This window comes from Odontesthes bonariensis, chromosome 20, assembly GCF_027942865.1.
Source record: "Odontesthes bonariensis isolate fOdoBon6 chromosome 20, fOdoBon6.hap1, whole genome shotgun sequence".
NCBI classification, from domain to species: domain Eukaryota; kingdom Metazoa; phylum Chordata; class Actinopteri; order Atheriniformes; family Atherinopsidae; genus Odontesthes; species Odontesthes bonariensis.
The window spans coordinates 21812668-21833878 of NC_134525.1; the positions used below are offsets into that span (position 1 = coordinate 21812668).

General features: G+C 43.1%; 1 protein-coding gene and 1 long non-coding RNA gene across 2 annotated transcripts in view; both read right to left on the reverse strand.

The window, feature by feature from the left end:
* Positions 1–11808, reverse strand: part of LOC142370410 (phosphatidate phosphatase LPIN2-like) — an 18475-nt gene extending 6667 nt beyond the window's left edge. The window contains exons 1-9 of the mRNA XM_075452977.1: positions 11694–11808; positions 3234–3434; positions 2361–2456; positions 1967–2259; positions 1777–1893; positions 1492–1615; positions 912–1386; positions 471–570; positions 33–220 (exon numbers count right to left, since the gene is read on the reverse strand). Of these exons, the coding sequence (XP_075309092.1) occupies positions 33–220; positions 471–570; positions 912–1386; positions 1492–1615; positions 1777–1893; positions 1967–2259; positions 2361–2456; positions 3234–3425 (1585 nt within the window). The 5' untranslated portion in view covers positions 3426–3434; positions 11694–11808. The remainder of the gene's footprint in view (positions 1–32; positions 221–470; positions 571–911; positions 1387–1491; positions 1616–1776; positions 1894–1966; positions 2260–2360; positions 2457–3233; positions 3435–11693) is intronic.
* Positions 11809–13273: 1465 nt separating this feature from the next.
* On the reverse strand, positions 13274–20079 carry LOC142369826 (uncharacterized). The gene is made up of 3 exons (XR_012767714.1): positions 19922–20079; positions 15635–15875; positions 13274–15506 (listed from the first exon to the last, which is right to left on the reverse strand). It is a non-coding gene; the product is annotated as an uncharacterized LOC142369826 (long non-coding RNA).
* Positions 20080–21211: the final 1132 nt, after the last annotated feature.

Genomic DNA, 21211 nt, shown 5'->3' on the forward strand with positions numbered 1-21211 from the left:
GCACTGATACTAGAGATAATAGAGATAATCACCTTTTGAGATCTCTGAGTTCTCACCCACGCCTCCGCACAGTGACAGTGTGACGTCAGGCAGATCACCAGCAGAGTCAGACAGGCACTCTGTTCCACTGTCTGCCGCTGCGCTGCCCACTGACTGGGGCGACTGGGATCCAGAGTCCTGCCCCATCTCCACCCAGTGTTTCGAAACCTGCTCAGACTCACTGAAACGCAGACAAGTGGAAGACACTGGCATCACGGGAGCAAATAAATAGCTATTAACATATTTACTTGTTTCAAAAGTGAACCCTAATTTGATCTATTTTCATTACTTCTGAGTCAGTTAAAGGTCAGGTCAGGTTGGCCGTGCACGCTAAGTAGGTCAAGCAGGAAAGTACTGCATACCAACGATTATAGTTAAATGCTAATCACCCGAAATACATGAATAAAACTGATACAAACACAGTTTTGTACCTTTTAGGGAAGTAGCGAGCAGCAATATCAGGTTCAAGAACATTCAGGTCTTCCAGGTAAATATCTTCAGGCCCCTGATGTTGGCTCCTCTTCCTCACAACTTTATTGAGAGGAGAATTGTTATTTTTTTAGAAATTGCTTTGGTTTTTTTTTAACTTCCTTTTCTCTTTGCTTTCTTTACTTCTACATGTGAATGCAGAGCAGACGCAGAGTGAGAACTCAGGCCCAAACAGAAACCACATCCTTCCTGTTACTATTCATTTACAGTCAGCTGGGTGTACTTACAGTCACATACGTGAAATCTGGGAAAGTTCTAACCGTTTCATTTTTGCTTCAAATTAAACACTATCAATTCAAATGAAAAACACAATGTTTTCCTCAGTAACAAACAAAGTGCAGAAACCATTAGATATTTACAGAGTACGGTACAAAGGCAGTTACCCTTCGTCTTGACAGGTGAGTCTGTATCTTTGGGGGAGGCTCCTGCATCAGGACAAACAGCTGTGGAGTCTCCAGCCTCTTTGCTTCCTCCTCTTGCAGCAGAGCTGCTGTCCCTGCGGCTGGGCGGTGAAGACGTCCACCTGGTTTTGCGAGCATTTTTTGCGCTGATGTCAGAGTTGCTAGGAGATGGCTCGGGGGAGAAGGTGCTCGACATTATGCTTGTGAGGTTTGCCTCGGCCTCGGTCCTGTTTGCATCACATGATGAAGCTTTAGGGTGTTCCGGACTGCAGCTGCACAGATCAGGTTTGATGGTCCGGGGCTCTGGTTTCAAAATATGGCAAATGGGATCTGTGGTTCTCTGTCCTGCTGTTGACTCATCTTCCATGGCTTCTGAGCTCAAAATAACCCTGAAATGTGTGTTCTCCGAGGGAGTGATGGTCAACGTCTTTGGCTCTGATTTGTCCTTTTTGTTGACCTGGATACAGACAGTAAAAGCTTAAACATTCATATATAACTAAGCAAGTTTTTCATGTTTGTTTGCAACGCCACAAATATCCTGGTCTAAGTTGAGGAGCAGTACCCTTGTCGATTCTGGAAACTCCCCCCAGGTCCACTGCATGTGAGAATCAGCCCTGAGCATGCTCTCTGTCGGCTTCACCATCAACTCTGAGTCACTTTTGGGCGACATGGGCTCGGACACGCCCCTGATGGAAGCAAAAACCACATTTCCACTGAGTCAGCTGTAATGATTCTGAGGGAGTGATTTGTTTAACTCAGACAAGTCTGTTTTCATTAAGTGGACAGTCTAATTGTTTCTCTGCTTGTATGAGCTATGTAAATATTTGAATGAATGGGAGGGCCATACATGTTGCTGGGAGACCAGTCTCCATCAGAGAAAGGGTAGCTGTCCCATTCAAGAGTGGTGAGAGGGGAATGCTGCCTGTGCTCCATATTGTCCTTCATCACAGAGAGTGAGGATGCTCTGAGGAAGGGAAACAACAAAGTTAGTAACACAGTTATGATCAACAAGAGAGCAGAGTTTAGTTTCTTCTTACCGTCCACTGTGTGCATGGTGCTCCTCATCTGAACTGAGCTCACACAGCTCCGGCTCCCCGCTTGCACTTGTCTGCTCCTCCTTGCGTGGCTCAGCTTTGTGCTTCTTCCTGCGTCTCTTCTTCTTCTTGCCGGCTGAGCTGGAGCAAAGATGGACGTTTCCAGAGGCCTGGTCTTCTGGGGCAGGAGGTTGGCTGTTCTCTGTTGTTGACCCCCCACATCTGGGCTCTCTGGTCCTCGTCAGAACCTCTTCTGTGGGGATAGGTGAGGTCACCAGGTGGGCTGGGACGATCTCCTAAATTGGGGAGAAAATTCATGAAAGAAACAAAGTTATTGATCTCAACCAGAAAATGTCATTCTTTTTCTTATTTTCAGTGTACAGTGTGCAGAACTCACATTTTGCTGCTCTGTTTCCTGGACAAAAAAAGCCTCTCCGTTGTCTCCAAGCTTCATGTGCAGCTCCACAGGTTCTCCATTGATCTCAATGTCAATCTGAAGAGTCAAGCAAGTTTCACAGCACACAATGCTTTTACTGTGGGGGAGGGCTACAAATTCCTCTAAGACATCCTCAGGCTTTAACAAACGCTAATGGGGCATGACAGAAAAGTATAATATGAATGTCTACAATGCAGCTTGTGGGAACTGTGCGACAGATTTACATGAAGCTTTAAATCTAAGCTGAAAAAAACCCCCAGCTTGCCTCGACTTCAATCCATGAATTCAACAAACATGCTTGAATGTAAACACAGCTGCCTGGGTTGATGAAGGTTGATGAAAAAGGTCAGTAAAAAATTGCATGTAGTTAATGCTGCTTGTTTTCCTCTACAGCAACAAAGATGCTTTTAACCCACACATGATTTAAAGAATCAGCAACCGCAGACGACTTCCTGCATTGTCTGGCTTTCCTGTAACGAAACAGATGGCTCTTCTGTAAGACGCCTTTTTCTGAATGGGATGAATCTTTGCGAGTTGAGAGCAAGAGGTTAAATTACGTTTTAGTCTGCGCTTCCCATCTCAGTCCTCAATCGACTGCTACACGGTGTCTATAAATAGAGAGAAAGAGCAATCTGCTCCTGTGAGATGCAGAGTGGATTGCGTGGTAATGTGCTTTAGAAGGAAAGAGAGACGCAGAGTGCCATTAAGCAAACTGAAAATCTATTGTGCCGCTCCACAACAGATAGAAATGGCTGGTTCACATGTTATAAAAAGGCACAGTTATACATCCGTGCAACGTCCGTGCCTATCAAAGTATATTAGAATATCACTCACCACTTTCTCCCTGGAGCGTAGCACCCCCAGTTTTCCGAATCGGACATGGAAAGGGGAGCAGTGGAACGTCCCATCAGGCTGTCGGACAACGATCACGTCGATGCAGCCTGACAGAGTGGCCTGATTGAGCCCTTTATACAACTCTTTTACTGTCACCAGCACCTGGCCCGCCAGCTGCCCCACATAGTTCATGGTGTCCACCTATCAGCAAAAATACTCTTCATTAAACTCTAAAACTCTCAAACAAGCCGAACTCTTCATTTTGCTGGAATTTATCACAATTAACTTTCATTTTTTTTTGTCTTACTAGTCCATTGTCCCTTTAATAAGGCTGCTGTTGTTCAGAATAGTCTGCGAATGAAATGCAAGCCAGTCCCTAAACACAGTGGCTCTGTCCCATTTTCCTCCTAAAGGTCGGGAGCTGATCGGGACTTAATCAGAGCCTCGACTGCTGCAGCATGGCTGCAGAGGAAAGAGGACAATGAGTGCTTCTGTTTATACTCGGAGCTCAAACCTTAAATAGCAGGCCTAAATTGACCCAATCGGGGTCAATTAGAAACCTATTGTAAACGTATACAATTATTATCTATTGTAAATAATAACAAGCTGTTAGGAAAACTCTCTCATTGCTCCTCGGGTGTTTTCTGCAGGTCATCAGCCAATAACATCATCCTATCCCATATCTTTGTGACTCTTGAATCATTCTTACTGCCTTTCAGATTAGTCATGGTACGCTTTGCGATTGAAAAGTCATTTTAATCTAACTTAATGCCGAACCTTGTTGTTTCTCTCAGTCATGGCCTGTGAACTGCTGTTTTGACGCATTTTGCTCAGCATTAGACTGTCACCATCTTGTTATCTTTGAAAGCTGAGTTGGAGAGTGATATCTAAAACCTAATTTGGTCTTTAAAAAGAGGGTATTACTAAGTATGGATGGTTCCTTAAATTACTGCATAAAGAGTTTTGGGGAAAATAATTGACTGTTGTGATTGCACTTTAGGCACTTCTTCGATGTCCAACATCAGCTGGATGCGTTCACTGATAGCCTATGTCATTGACAGCTGTTGCTATTATCTATTTATTTTGGGTCCGGTCACACCACTAACTCGTAATTTCCCCATAAATAACAGCAGAAAATGCAGTTTTATGCAACATTTTACACAGTGCTAATGAAATCTCATAAAAGTGCCATTCACATTTTCCAACAATACAGCAATTACACATGTATAAGCATATGTAACACATCATGTTTCAAGTATAAAAAAAAGAATCTAAACTGTGAAGAGAGTAATCAGTTAGCGCTGGGATTTAGTGTTGTATAGGCTGATGAGTGGTAAGCATTTTTAAGTTAATGATCTCTGCCCAATGTGGTTTAAAACAAATTTGTTACTTCAGGAAACTCATTTTGAGGACACTTGTAGAATATTTCTGGCTCCACAGGTCCGAAAAGGACGAAAATTAAGATTTTATTAGCACTTAGCACTCTCTTTCAGTCTGAACCAGGGCCAAACTTTAATTGAAACATTTTAAGCTTTTGGTCTAAACTGACTAAATAATGGATAAAACCACAAAGCTTTGTGTACAGCACACTGCTGAACTTTAAAAATCATGTTCACAATGTCACCAATAAATCTACTGAATAGGAACTATGTTGAAACAAATCTGGCTTAGCCCGACCGTGGCTTTTTAGGGTATCAGATTAAACTTTCAGGTTACATCATGTCTTTAACAGAATGCAGGAAAGCAGAGCGTAAATGGAGAAAAACTAAACTTAAAATTCACCATGACCTCTACAAACAAAGTCTTTGTAATTTTAACCACGGGTTACTCCGCGCTAGACAGCAACACTTATCTGAAATGATTAATAAGAACATCAACAACACTCGTGCTCTGTTTGCTATGGTTAATAAGCTGACAACCCCCCCAAAACAGATAGTTTCAGAACTCTGTTCCACAGAAAAATGCAATGAATTTGCTTGTTTTTTCAATGAAAAAATCAAATCTATAAGGCTAAATATCAACATAAATCAGCAAAATAATAAAATGACACAAACCTTAAAACCACCTAGGAATCAATCAACTATGATGTCAGAATTCAATACAGTTGACCAAAAAACCATAGAACAAACAGTCCAGCATCTTAAACCATCAACATCCTGTCTTGACACAATGCCATCTGACTTCTTTAAAACTATTGTAAGCTCTGTCCAAACAGATTTGCAGCAAATAATAAACTGCTCACTTAAATCAGGCACGTTTCCAAAACCCTTAAAAGTAGCTGCCATCAAGCCACTCCTAAAATAGAGAACATTGGATGCTTCCATTTTAACCAACTACAGACCCATCTCAAATCTTCCTTTTATTGCCAAGATTGTTGAGAAAGTGGTTTTTAATCAACTCAGTAACTTCTTGAACTCCAGTGGACTCCTTGACAAATTTCAGTCAGGCTTCCGACCTCACCACAGTACAGAAACGGCTCTTATTAAAGTGTTAAATGACATAAGGTTGAACACTGACTCAGGCAAGGTGTCAGTTCTGGTATTGTTGGATCTCAGTGCTGCATTTGACACTGTGGATCACAGTATACTGCTGAACAGGTTGGAAACCTGGGCAGGACTCAGCGGGACAGTCCTAGAATGGTTCAGGTCCTACTTGGAGGAGCGGAGTTATTTTGTGACTATTGGAAGTAATCAATCTGATCGAATGGCTATGACGTGGAGTTCCTCAGGGGTCAGTTCTTGGACCCCTTCTGTTCACTCTATACATGCTGCCTCTGGGTCAAATTCTGAAGAACTCTAAAGTCAACTACCACAGCTATTCAGATGACACACAGATATATCTCGCACTGTCTCCAGATGACTGCAGTCCTATAGAGTCATTGTGCGACTGCTTAGAGCAAGTCAAAAAGTGGATGAACCAACATTTCCTTCAGTTAAATCAAGAAAAAACTGAGGTCATTGTGTTTGGCAACAAAGAGAAGAGGTTTGCTGTCAGTAAACATCTTGAGTCACTGTCTCTAGAAACTAAACACCAAGTCCGGAACCTCGGCGTGCTGATAGACTCAGACCTGACCTTCAACTATCATATCAAATCAGTCACCAAATCAGCCTTTTATCAACTTAAGAACATATCCAGAATTAAGGGATTCATGTCCCAAACAGATCAGGAGAAGCTGATTCATGCTTTCATCTCCAACAGACTTGACTACTGTAACGGTCTTCTGACTGGACCCCCAAAAGAGTCTCAAACAGCTGCAACTCATTCAGAACGCTGCAGCCCGAGTTTTAACCAGAACAAAGAGATCACATCACATCACCCCAGTTCTCAAGTCTTTACATTGGCTCCCGGTCAGATACAGAATAGATTTTAAAGTTCTGCTGCTCGTCTACAAATCACAGAATGGTTTAGGTCCAGAATACATGAATGACATGCTGGCAGAGTATAAACCCAGCAGAGCTCTGAGATCTACTGACTCAGGTCAGATAGTGGAGCCCAGAGTTCAAACTAGACACGATGAAGCAGCTTTTAGCTGTTATGCTGCACACAACTGGAAAAAACTACCAGCGGAACTGAAATCAGCCACAACTGTAAGCACTTTTAAATCCAGGTTAAAAACATTTCTCTTTCGGTGTGCTTATGGTTGAGTTTATATCTTTCTTTTCCCCCTCTTCTTTGATTACTTAAATTTTTATTCTATTTTTTTTTTTTCTTTAAATTGCTTGTTTTTATGCTGCTTTATGCTGTTCTTTTAAATGCCTTGTCTTTATGTAAAGCACATTGAGTTGCCTGTGGTATGAAATGCGCTATATAAATAAAGATGCCTTGCCTTGCCTATTTATCTGATGCAGCATGGTGTTTTTAAGGTTACATTAAACGAAGGCCATGTTTTCAGAGCTCAAATCAGTGTTGTCACGTCAATGGGAGGAACCCTCCCTTGTCTCACCTCCATGGACGTCGGGACTATTTTCTGAGAGGGGGACGGGGTTTTTGTTGGGGGAGGCGAGGGAAGCTTATCAATGATTAGGGATTTGACATGAAGTTATTTTATAATAGCATGCAGTTATAAGAGAACTACAATGGATGAACACGGCATCTTTATTGTTAAGAAAATTAAACTTTGATAACTAAATCAAGCCATTCAAGGAACATAACAGCGTTGTTTGTATCCTTGAATGTGTCGTTGTGATACTTAACATATCCATGCATAGCAGATAAAATACACCACAAATGAAAAAAAGAAAAGTCTGCGCTCATGACTCAGGGCTTTTAATGCATTTCCAAAAGCGGCCGCATCCCCCGCAGCCCTAGTTCCGACGTTTATGCTCACCCCCCCTTGTCTTGAACCTTGGTACCTTGGTTCACCCCCATAGGTCTTAGCTGCTGTGTTTAACTTAAACCATTTTTCAGATATGAGCGATCAGTATGTAAACACGTCATATCCACAATGACTTCTCATTTGAGTGTGTCTGTTTCCTGATTAATGTGAAGGTGGAAATGATTTCTTGTATTGTGCGGTCCACTCATACTGACTAAATCGGAGCTGTGTACCAGCTGGGTGGACTTTGAAACTATTCACTGTAAGACTGGCAGAGCCACTTCACTTTCTCTAATGCACTTAACAAATCCAAAATATACTCAGCAGATTACAAGCTACCGATAACACTCTGAAAAAGCAATGTGTGTTCTCTGATTTTTTCAAGTGTGGCTACTTGAAGTCTCTGTGGGAAAATCTGACCTACTTTGTGTAAATTTAGGTTTTACAAGATTTTCAACTCAGTGTAATAACTGAGTTACATACCTTTTACAGATTTCAAGGGTCTGCAGTAAGATCAAATACATGGTTAAGATTGCTGCAATAATTTGTAAATCAATAACATAATTATTTGGTTTTAGCGCCATATGTCTAATGATTTGCTGCTTTTCTGTGTCGTATATCAAATAAAAATATAATATAGATGCAACGGGTCATTTTAACCCATTTTCTGACTTCTCACAGACTCACCGAGTTGTTCATTTGATCACCAGGTTGTCGTAATGTGCAGATAAATCAATAATTAAAACTAGAAGAGATCGAAACGTAGTGGCTTATTCCCCTGCACATACTCCATCTCTACAACAAGTTTGATTGAATAAAGCTCAATAGTTTTTGGGTGAGCTTGCAGACAGAAAGGTGCTGCCACTGTCGTGGCATTATTAATCGCCTGATTATTAGATAGAACCCCTGCTTATTGTTAAAACTTCCTACAAAGATGTCAGGTCAAACAACTTTTACTCTTATTATGTCAGCGATTCACAATAAGGGAAAAAAGCCTAACACCACCCGCCCAGCAGGATTCATACAGAAATCAAAGCAGCACTCTAACTCACCAGAGTCCACGGAGACTTCAGGTGTAGCCGCTGGTTCTGCTGCTCAACAGGTGTCCTACCTGAGAGCTCCATGTTGACTCAACAGCATTAAGGTGAGATACGGCCTTCTCTCCACCCTCTCCTCCTCTGCAGGCAGCCTGTTCCTGCTCAGTACCATTCACCACAGCTTCTATGACCCTTCTGCATGCACTCTGAAGGAAAATTACCCCCCGGCCGAGCTCTAAAACGCTTACATAATCTACCTTAGTACCAGCCCCTCGGTCACCACTCATTCTGCGCTTGAGAGGTCTCTATAAACATTGCTAAACAGCTTGAGGGAACACTTTAATCCATTTGTTTGAATAACAGTTTATTTGCTTACGCAATAATTAAAAAAACGACCAAGATATTAATGATCTAGTGGGTTAATATCACACACTGAACTAAATTCCATTTGCTGATGGCAAAGGGTTCGTCGTCAGGAAATCATGAATGTCTGAGTCAAATATTACAGCAGAAAACTGTTGGTTATTCGCCACAAATGTTGCCGGATGGTTATAAAACATTAAATAACTGCGAGCAGCGGCGTTTTACATGTTGATACATGTTGACTGTTTGCATTGTGTTACTGTAAAGTAAAGCCTCCCCCTCACTGTGAACCACGGCACACAGCAGACTGACAGCGCAGAGCCCAGTGGACGGACAAAGCAGAAGTGTCTAGATAAAGCATCATCACAACAGGATGGCAGCGCTGCACACTCACATTTCCCCGGTGGGCTGAGTGCCCAGCGTCTGCACTTCATATAGATCCCAAAGTGTTCTAGTAAAGATACAATGATGTGATGAGATAAAGTGTGTGGGCCTGTAAGTGACTGAATTTAACCTGAGCACAACCAGAGAATGTATCAGAAGACCACACCTTTCCCTAAACAACAACAGATCAATATTTAGGTTGTCAAAGAAGGGTAAATAAAAGGTGAATGCATTGATTTGCTTATCTGTTAAACCAATATTTTATTCAATAGATAACACAGAAAGCATATCAAATGTCAAAAGTGTCATTTTACTGTTTCATTAAAAAATATTTCAACTCATCTTGAATTTGAAAGCAGCAACATAAATATCGATAAAGCTGATCCTAAAAAATAAAGTGTACTAAAGAGGAACAGCTGAAGGAACATGTTACAACTAATTAGGTTTGTTGGTAACAGGTCAGTAACAACACCGGGCATAAAAAGAGCACCTTAGAGAGGCAGAGTATCTCAGAAATAAAGATAGACAGATATTCAGCAATCTGCAAAAATATTTTGGCATTTTCAAAATAATGTGCCTCAATTTAAAACTGTGAAGACCTTGACTACTCCATCATATGCAGTGCACATTATCATCAAAGTATTTAGTGGTCAGGAGATATGTCTGTGTTCCAACACGGCTGATCATTTATTGTATGATTTATTGTGGATGCCCATGATCTGCATGGGCTCAGGAACACTTCCAGAAATCACCGTCTGTGAACACAGTTCACCGTGCCATCCACAAAGGCAGCTCAATCACGCAAAGAAGAAGCCATACGTGAACATGATAGGGTACACTAGTTCATTTAAAATGGAGTGAGGTAAAGTGGACAGTTGTTCTGTGGTCTGACAAGTCAAGATGGTGGAATGCTTAAAAGGACTAGGTGCATCAAGAAGATAGGGCTGTTTTGACAACTATAATCTCTGATGCCAGCTCGTTGTCAAGATAAACACGGATCCTTGTGGTCAATTTCAAACAAGTTCCTCAACAAGAGGAAGAAAGAAAGAAAGAAAGAAAGAAAGAAAGAAAGAAAGAAAGAAAGAAAGAAAGAAAGAAAAGACCTTATGAAAATATTGCAAGAAGATTTTCTGCTTCCATTCATCCGTCCAAGCTTCTTCCCCGTGCATGGGATTATATCTGTACGACAGTGACATCTCATGCCGCAATAATAGTAATTAAAGGCTTTCGTTTTCTAAGTACTGTTAAATGACCAGTACTTCATCGAACAAATCCAGCACAACCAGTTCTCATCCACGTATGCCACTCTCTCTGTGTGGGGGGACAAGACCTTGAGAGGCGTTAATCCTGTTTACAAGATTAGGACGTGTCTAGCTTTCCCTGCCTCGGCACGTTTCTCCCGCTCACCATGTCCAAGTGTCCAACGTGAGTCGGTGTTGGATTGCCATTTCAACCATCAGTGAAGTTGAAAAATTTAGATAAGCAATATTGTTCACTTGGCTAAATGATAACCAAAATGAGGCTAAATTTCAGAGATATTTCCATTGGATTCACCGGGGCTTAGATTAACCAGTTAATCTGTCAGCCTATAAAATTAATGCTTAAATTCTCAGTGCCCATTGTGATGCCTTCAGGTCACATCATTTGTCTTGAAACACTCCACTAGCTCAAAATATTGTTCATGCGTTTAAGTAAAACCGATAAAAAGCAGCAAGTCCTCACATGTAGGTGCTGTAAAGAATATTTTGGGACTTTTATATTTTATAATTGATCATTTAGTCCAAACTGAAGGTGGTAAAATTTCTATGGAACAACATCCATCAGTCATGGTGCCTTAAAATATCTGTGATGCGTTGGTCATCTATCTGATCTCTGGTAAAATACTTTCTAGCGACCAGGGGCCACAATAATAGAAAAGTCTAAAAATATACCCAATAAGTTTAGTTTGTACCGTACATTCGCATAAAAAATATCAATTTTGGCCCCTAAATGTACAATAATTGCAGAGTTTCTTTTTTTCCCCCTTTTTATCAATATAACCTGTGTGGCGTTTAAGAGCACTGCTGAGATGTTTAATCTGATTAAATAAACCTTTTATGGATTATTTTTAAAACAAGTACGTAAAAGTCAAGTTAATGTTAAATATAAAGTATACATTGACAGCTTGTCGGTGTTTATTCGCTCGTTTCCAGTATCACAACAGTCGAGACATCAACAGTAGCAGTTAAATAACTCTTCAGAAACATTTCGAGGACTCCGCAGCCGCATATACGACGGATAAAAACACAAACTGAGCTCGTTTTATCTTCCCGAACTGCTAAATGAGCGTACTGTGAAAAAGGAGCGGTTAAATCATCCTACCTGCTGGAGTAGAGGATCACCCGCAGGCAGACACTCCGTCGGTCCTTCTGTTCTTCCGCCGGCAGCTAGTAGACGGTCACGGGCCGGCTGCTCCTGCTGCTGCCGCTGCTCAGAAGCTGAGCACGTCACGTGACCCTGCAGCGCTGAGACCGCACGTGACAGCGACGCAGGTGATGAAAACTGGGTTTTAAAGTTTCATGAAGACTGGTGCTTTCTTGTACAATAACCTCACAACATCGAGAAAAAGGATACAAAAATAAACTACTAAATAAAAAATTGAAGTGAAAGCTGACGCGGAAGTTCACCATAACACTTTAGTAACATGTTAGACCTGCGTACCCATAACAATAGTAATAATCTATGTCTTCCCATGAAAATTATTATATCTGAGTCATTTGGATTTTCTAAAGGGGAAATATCAACAATAACCAGAAAAAATAACCAAAAACAAAGCTGCAGTGATTGCAGATCGGAAAGACAGCTTTAGCAGAACCCAATTATCTCATTTTTTTCACTTTCAATTTAGACTTTATTACATTATTATTACTTTAGAGTATCCAAATGTTATGTTACCATAAACATGGGAAAAAGGTATATAAAAAAATGACTTTTTTAAGTCTGGAAAAGCACTATATGAATACAGCCAATTTACCATTTACTTTAACATCTTTTAACTATCTCTCTAATAGTGTCGCTACAAATAAAGATAGATATAAGAAATGACACCCGTGTCCGTTTATGTTAGAGGATTTAAACAAACAAACAAAAAACACCCCTTCAAACTTTAAATCATAATTTTTCATAATTGTTCACCAACAAATGATCAATGATAACATCTGTGGACAAATGTGCTTTCAGTCATATTTATTTTCAATCTTTTTGACTATGTGTTCATTTCCTGAGTCACAGCACTCAAAAACAGAATGACATATAGACATAAATTATACAGATGCTTCTCTAAAACACAGTATATCACGCCCTTACATCCAGATCACTTAGGCCCAATCCCATTTCACCCCTTGGCCCTACCCCTTACCCCTTACCCCTCCGTTTTGCGCGTTCACGTGTAGGGGTAGGAGTGTCCCAAATCACGTTAAAGGACAAGATCGTTTTTTTGACATTGGGCCCTTGATTTCACATTATAACATGATGTTCTACTCACCCCTGCTTGTTGTTGGTCATTTGGAGCTGTTCCGAAGATATTCGAGAGGCGTCTGGCTGCTCTCTTGAGATATTCGGCCATGAAACGGTTTCCTATGGGCAATGTTATACAGGCACAAACTCTGCTGTTTATAATGTATTAATTACTGTACACTAGCACTGATAACGTGGAGGTGCGTCGCTTACTTAAAAAAATCCGGGTTACTGTAATTTTGAATTACTGTGGGCTGTCTGTGGTAGTAGCACGACGATGACGTCAGTAACACCCACTTTACGACAAAAATTCAAAATTACAGTAACCCGGATTTTTTTAAGTAAGCGACGCACCTCCACGTTATCAGTGCTAGTGTACAGTAATTAATACATTATAAACAGCATAGTTTGTGCCTGTATAAGCTTGCCCATAGGAAACCGTTTCATGGCCGAATATCTCAAGAGAGCAGCCAGACGCCTCTCGAATATCTTCGGAACAGCTCCAAATTACCAACAACAAGCAGGGGTGAGTAGAACATCATGTTAAAAAGTGAAATCAAGGGCCCAATGTCAAAAAAAAGGTCTTGTCCTTTAAGGCAGAGGGGTAGGGGTAAGGGGGAGGGCTTTGTACCCCTCGAAACGGAGTGGTTCGGCCAGGCAGACTCCGTTTGGAGGGGTATGATATATTTCCCAGAGTACAACGCGATTACCCGGAGAACGTGAATCATTTTAAAAATGGCGGAATCAAAGAAAGAACCACACAAATGTAAGTAGCTCTATTTTTTTGCCATAATTTAACTGTTTTAACCGTTTTAGGTTGTGATAACTGGTGTATTGTGTGAGTTTAACATGATGGCAATGTGTAGTTGTTTTCTGCTATAAACGCACATGGGAAAAGTCGCTATTTACATGGAGTAATCGGTCAATGCATGTGAAGGTGCTGCGAAAGTCGTAAAACAACAAAGTTGTCGTTTTTGAAATTGTAACTCGAGTATTTACAAGCAGTGTAGTTGGTTAACCATAGAGAAGTTCCTTTTTGAAGCGGTTTTCTTTGTACCAGGTTCAGATTTGATGACGTAAATAAATGCACTGCATTGTGTGTGCTATCAATGTGTTGGTTTGGGAGGATGAAAGCCTGATCTTTCCATGTTTTTCTTTCCAGCAGACGGGTCATCCTACAAATTATTGCCGATTGGACCACAACATGCCTGTTCTAAGGTTGTGGTTCAATGTTGAGGCGGACTTAAAGCAGTGCTTTCGCCTCAGCAGAAGAGCCGTAAACGCTGTCCAAAGGCTACTACAGAGAGAGCAGGACCATGGTTGGGGCGGGCAACTGGAGGTCCTGATCTATATATACTGATTGGCACATGGACTCTCTTACATCGTGGTGGCTCGTGTGTTTAACGTTCCCAAATCCACGGTGCACCGAGTCGTCCACAAAGTGGCGAATTACATATGCCAAAACCTACAGCGTGCCATTGCATTCCCCCAGGCTGGAGAGCTGGATGCAGTTGGCCAAGGATTTGTCCAGCTATCTGGGAGCCCTGCATTCAGAAATGTTATGGGTGCAATAGACGGTAGCCACATTAGAATAAAGCCACCAACACTGCACCGAATTGACTACCTTAACTACAAAGGCTTTTATTCAATCAACATGCAGGCAATTTGTGATTCCACTGGAAGATTCCTGGACATCTTTGTTGGTTACCCGGGTTCCGTTCATGACACGAGGGTCATGAAAAACAGCACCTGCTACAAGGCGAGGCGGTACCCTCCACCAGGCTACGTTCTCCTTGGGGATGGCGGCTACCCATGTCTAGACACACCCATCAGCTTCATACCTCCGTACAAGGAACCAGTCAATGGACCAATACAACTACTACCATGCCAAGGGTCATAGTATAATTGAGCGAGCCTTTGGGGTAATGAAGACCATGTGGCGGTGTACCCTTTAAGGCACTGGAAGTGAGGCCAGGTTATTGCATCCTGTGCCTTTCTCCACAATGCGTGTCTGGACAATGGGGACCTGCTTGAGCCAGATGAGGATGTGGCAAAGGACAACCTGGATCCCCAACCTCCCCGAGAGCCCCTAGCAGTTAGAGGCGAGTGGAAATGCAATGCGGGACAGATTGGCAGCCCTGGTGTCACAGTATTGATGTGCAATGCATATAGGTGGCTTTTTTTTTTTTTTTAAATAATTTTTTATGCTGGGCCTGGAAATGCAACAAGGGACAGATTAGCAGCCCAGGTCTCACTGTAGAGCTGTGCGATGTATATATTTTTTTTGTGACTTTAAATGCTGAAACACTGAAGACTTGTTTAAAATGATCTGTTAAGATGTTATTGTTTTGTTTGAGAATGTACCCCAATTTTTTTGTTATCCCTTGTATAATAAATCTCTTCATACCAATATCCGTTCCAGTCGTTCATATGATGCTGATGTGATAATCATGCTCACAAACCTTTTGTCCTTAATTTCCTTTATCAGGCTACTCACATTACAGACTGGTAAGGCAGCTTATTTTCAGAAATAGTGCAAATAACAGCTTAAAGTGTGTGGTGCAAATATGGACAATAAACAGTATGAATATAAACAGATAAAGAAATTAACATAAAAAGACAATAAGATGGTGGGGTGACCGGAGCAGGAACAGCGAAGGTGCTGGGCTCAGTGATGTTCTGGGGGAACAAGACACGACATTATAGCATGCACTTTCATCCATTGTAATAAAAAAAAGAAAAAAAAGTGTTTCAGAATGCGGTAGTGGTGGCTGTGTGTACAATAGGTGCATGGCGCATCAACTCACCTTAAAGTTTGTCTATCATGCGCTCAAACAGAGCTAAAAAGCGCTCCGTTTTCTTCTCCATCTCCTCGTGGCGCTTCTGCTCCTTCAGGCTCTCCTGTATCAGGTAATCCATAATGGGATTGGACTTCCTTCTTCTTTTTGGGGATGGGGATGGTGGAGAACGAGAGCAAGATGGTGGGGTGACCGCAGCAGGAATGGCGAAGGTGCATGGCGCATCGGAGGTGCTGGGCTCAGCATCGTTCTGGGGGAACAAGACATAACATGACATTATAGCATGCACTTTCATCCATTGACAAAAAAGGTGTTACAGAATTAGGTAGTGGTGGCTGTGTGTACAATACATGTCAGAATCAGAATCAGAAAAGGTTTTATTGCCAAGTAATTTGTACATCACAAGGAATTTGGCCTGGTCTGTTTGGTGCCATAAGAACAAGACAAAAAATATAATAATAATAGAATAAAGTAATAATAAATGTAAAAAATTTTAAAAATATGTGCAAAGTATTTTTAAGAAGAGTGCGTTAATGTAACGCACTCTGTACTGACAGAAAGACAGAACGTTAATATATAAAGTGTCAGTGGGGATAAGGGGTCATGTCAGTGGGGTACAGCGGGCGAGGCCAACTGCAGAGGGGAAGAAGCTGTTCTTGTGGCAGGAGGTTTTGGTCCTGATGGACCGCAGCCTTCTGCCAGAGGGGAATGCCTCAAAAAGTTTGTGTCCGGGGTGGGAGGGGTCGGCCACAATCTTGCCTGCACGCCTCAGCGTCCTGGAGGCGTACAGGTCTTGCAGAGATGGCAGATTGCAGCCGATCACCCTCTCCGCAGAGTGGATGACACGCTGCAGCCTGCCCTTGGCGGTGGCAGCAGCGTACCAGATGGTGATGGATGAGGTTCAGCTCCCACTTGAGGTCCTGGGAAATTATGCTGCCCAAGAAGCGGAAGGACTCCACAGTGTGGACTGGGGAGTCTGTCAGGGTGATGGGGGTGAGTGGGGCTGGGCTCTTCCTGTAATCCACCACCATCTCCACTGTCTTCACAGCGTTGAGCTCCAGCTTGTTCAGTCCACACCAGGTCACTAGATGGTCAATCTCCCACCTGTAGGCGGACTCATCCCCACCAGAGATGAGTCCAATGAGGGTGGTGTTGTCCGCGAACTTCAGGAGTTTGACAGACTGGTGACTGGAGGAGCAGCTGTTTGTGTACAGGGAGAAGAGCAGAGGGGAAAGAACACAGCCTTGAGGGGAACCGGTGCTGATGGTCCAGGAGTCTGAAACCTGTTTTCCCAGCCTCACGTGCTGCCTCCTGTCAGACAGGAAGTCTGTGGTCCACCTGCAGGTGGAGTCAGGCACGTTCAGCTGGGAGAGCTTGTCCTGTAGCAGAGCCGGGATGATTGTGTTGAAGGCAGAGCTGAAATCCACAAACAGGATCCTGGCGTAGGTACTTGAGGAGTCCAGGTGCTGGAGGATGAAGTGGAGGGCCATGTTGACTGCGTCGTCTACAGACCTGTTGGCTCTGTAGGCGAACTGCAGGGGGTCCAGGAGAGGGTCTGTGATGGCTTTCAGGTGTGAAAGCACAAGGCGCTCAAATGACTTCATCACCACAGAGGTCAGGGCGACGGGTCTGTAGTCATTAAGTCCTGTGATCCTTGGCTTTTTTTGGGACTGGGATAATGGTGGAGGTCTTGAGGCAGGCTGGTACGTGGCATGTCTCCAGTGAGGTGTTGAAGATGCCTGTGAACACCGGGGACAGCTGATCAGCGCAGTGCTTCAGGGTGGAGGGAGAGACAGAGTCTGGCCTGGCTGCTTTGCGGGGGTTCTGCCTCTTAAAGAGCTTGTTGACGTCTCTCTCCAGGATGGAGAGAGTCGTTGCTGTGGTGGGGGAGGAGGGGCTGTTGGGCTGGGGTTGGGACATGGTGTCACGGGGGATGGTGTCAGGGCTGTCCCATTGTCTCTCGAAACGACAGTAAAACTCGTTCAGGCTGTTGGCAAGGTCAAGATTGTCCAGGGAGTGGGGGGTTTTCGGCTTGTAGTTGGTCAGATGCCTGAGTCCTCTCCAGAGAGGCAGAGTCGTTGGCTGAGAACTGTTTTTGAATTTTCTCAGAGTACAGACGTTTAGCTTCTCTCACCCCCTGGCTAAGGCGCCGTTTACACATACCCGGGTATTTTGAAAAACGCATATTTTCTAACCTTCGTTTTCAAAAAAAACCCCCGTGCACACAGCCCCGTTTTTTAAAAAAACCCCGTCTACATTGATCCGGAGAAATACGCTATCAGGAGCTGTTAAATTACGCCAAGCCCGACGGTGGCAATGTTAGAACAATGAGAAGCCTAATAGAGAACCGCTGACAGGCAACTTTCTTCACAACATCAACAGAAGCGCGCATGTGAGTACTCTCACCCTGGATGTGCGGGCATAGCAGTTCTGCTAGGGAAAGGAGTGAAAATTGTGACATCCTGAAATTTTCCCTCCATTCCTCCGGGACAACAAAGCCATTTTCAAAATTTTCCCACCATAAAGCAGTCCGTCCAGGTCTAATCCAGAATCGCCGTCGCTGGCGGTGGTATGGCCGGGCTCTGTCTGCCAACAGAAGCTCCGCAATTGTTGCCCTCCGCGCCGTAATGCGCCTTTGTTGTTCAATACTTTGTATGAGTGTAATTTTCAAAATCACACAAGCGAGTATAGCTCTCAACAAAATAAATGCTGCTAGTACCTCCATGCTTGCCAGATAAACAATGAATGGCGTTATCCTGCCACTATGGCGGATAGTATTCCCTATGCGTGAAAACGCCATTCTCTCCGTCCATTGTTTATCTGGCAAGCATGGAGGTGCTAGCAGCATTTCTGTTGTTGAGAGCCATACTCGCTTGTGTGATTTTGAAAATTACAGTCATACAATGTATTGAACAACAAAGACATTTTTCACGGCTTTAGCAGTTTTATAGTCCAGCGCAACGTGTAAAAATAGCTCAGTCTCGCTATCAGTCCACACACATGAGCCTGGCGCCATATTTTCTTCTTGAAAAGGATCCGGAAGTTCTTCCTGTCAGCGGCTCTCTATTAGGCTTCTGATTGGCTTGTGTGGAATTCTCATTGTTCTAACACTGCCACCGTCAGGCTTGAAGTAATTTAACAGCTCTTGATAGCGTATTTATGCGGATCAATGTAGATATGTTTTGTTTTTTTTTTTAAACGGGGCTGTGTGCACCTAGTTTTTTTGCCAACGAAGGTTAGAAAATATGCGTTTATCAAAATACCCGGGTATGTGTAAACAGCACCTAAATCTGCCTCTGTCTCCACTCCTGAATGCCTCCTCCTTCACCAACCTTAGCTGTCTGAGCTTCGCTGTGAACCAAGGCTTGTCGTTGTTGTACCTCACCGTGGTGCGTGATGGTACACAAATGTCCTCACAGAAACTGATGTAGGACGTGACAGCCTCAGTAAACTCGTCCAGACTGTTGGAAGTAGCCCTGAAAATGTCCCAGTCGGTGCAGTCCAGACACGCCTGAAGATCTCCCACAGCTTCACTGGTCCACTTCTTGGATGTCCTCACAACAGGTTTAGAGAGCTTTAACTTCTGCCTGTATGCAGGAATCAGGTGGACCATGGCGTGGTCAGAGTGACCCAGTGCAGCTCTGGGGACGGCGTGATAAGCACTGCTTACTTTGGTGTAACAGTGATCCAGAATGTTCTCCTCTCTGGTCGGGCATTTATTAACTGTTTGTATTTAGGGAGTTCGTGGGTGAGATTTCCTTTGTTAAAGTCACCAAGAACAATAACTAAGGAGTCCGGGTTCGTCCGTTCCACACACAGTATCTGTATGTATGTATTTTTAAAAAACATACCATGCACATTCATTCTTAAAGACCAATAGATACATAAATAATACATGGCTGTATGTTTACCAAAGCATACAAAGTGATGATGGCATCCTCCTCTGCACATGCTTCCACCAAGAGCGGAGGGTCCATTGCTGCATGAGCTGCATGTTTATCCCAAACGGAACAAGGCGAGTAACAAAGGCTAAACGTTAGCTTATGCTTTCAGCTAGGTTAGCCAGGTTAGGATACTACTCCAATCAATAAATCAGCAAATCCAACGAGACAAGCAAATTGTTTCTATATTACACGATATCACAAATGTACAGTTAGAAGCACTTTCATACACACACATTATCATATTCACACGCCGGCTCTGGAAGATACCAAAAAGACGCCATTTATGCAGGCTGGACGTGAAAAAGTGATACTCTCACACGCATTATTTGCATTAATTTCTCATTCTACATACCGTAACAAGAACCAGCAATGCTCCCAGATGTCGAAGACGCCTTCGCCTGATGGAACTCCGTCGATTCGACGCAGATATTTCTAAAAATATCCGAATAGCCCAGGAGAGCGCGAAAACCACAGCAGCAGACGGCATGTTTGTTTATTTCTGGCTAAAGCTGTCGCTTTTGGTTACGTAACAACTGACGGCGCGGACTTATGACGTACGTGAGTGTGAAGGGCTGTCCCAAGGACTGTCCCAAACTCCGTTCGAAGGGACGAGGGGTAAGGCCACAGCCATTATAACTAACAGCCTTGCCACTCTCTATTAAAGCTGCAGTCTGCAAGATTTGTTGTTGTCATACGTAAAGTCCTACTTTTTGGCATTTTAAGAGTTTACATGATCTATCAGAACGCTTGTAGTCGCAAAATGCAAGAAATGCTTATTTTTTAACCGAAAAATAAAAAGTTATTCAACTTCCTGTCCCGCCCCTTCAAAACACACGAGAAATCGTGCACGTAGACGTGCACGCCAGATGCGCCTACACGACTCCTCATTCATCAACTCACCTGTCATTTGCGATCATGGAAGACACAGTAAGTAGACTAGCCCGTAATGAAGTTCAATAGTCCAGATAAATAAGCGTGGGGACGAGCCTACCTTGTATCGCGCGTGCACAATCGGTGATTGACAGGCAGCAGAGCCCAGCTCGTAAACCTGATTGGTTACCTTTTACCGGTCCGGTCTGCAATTTTGTAAACAAACCTGCTGGCTTTGGAGGGACCTAGCGGGACATATAGGGGACCTAGAGAACTCTTTTTTTTTTTTTTTGTATTGGGGTATTTAATGTACTACTTTCAGAATCCCCGGACAGTTCCAGGCATTATGCTTGAAAAAGAGTTGCAGACTGCAGCTTTAAGCCCCATTGTACCGGCTTTTTGGCTGCAGTTCCACCAGAATTCCACTGGGGGCGTCGGTGGAGACCAGAATGAATGGGGCCCAATGGAGCTAGATGCTACAAATGGTCAGTTTCACCTAAGTCTCCTCAAGAGCGCTCAGATTTGAATGTAGTTTCTGAGAGCTCAACGTGGGTTTCAAGTCAAAAATCTACTGAACGAGTACATATATCCCTTTGATTTCTTACAGGTTGGCTTCTTGTTGTCCACAACGCGCTAGCATTGTGCTAATGACAGCTGGTCGACCAGAATTACGACCAGAGGCACCGCTTGACGACTGGCTCCATACCAAGCGACAACAGAATTAAGATGGACTTTTTCCGCTTATGTTACCACAGATTCTCTCTTACTACAG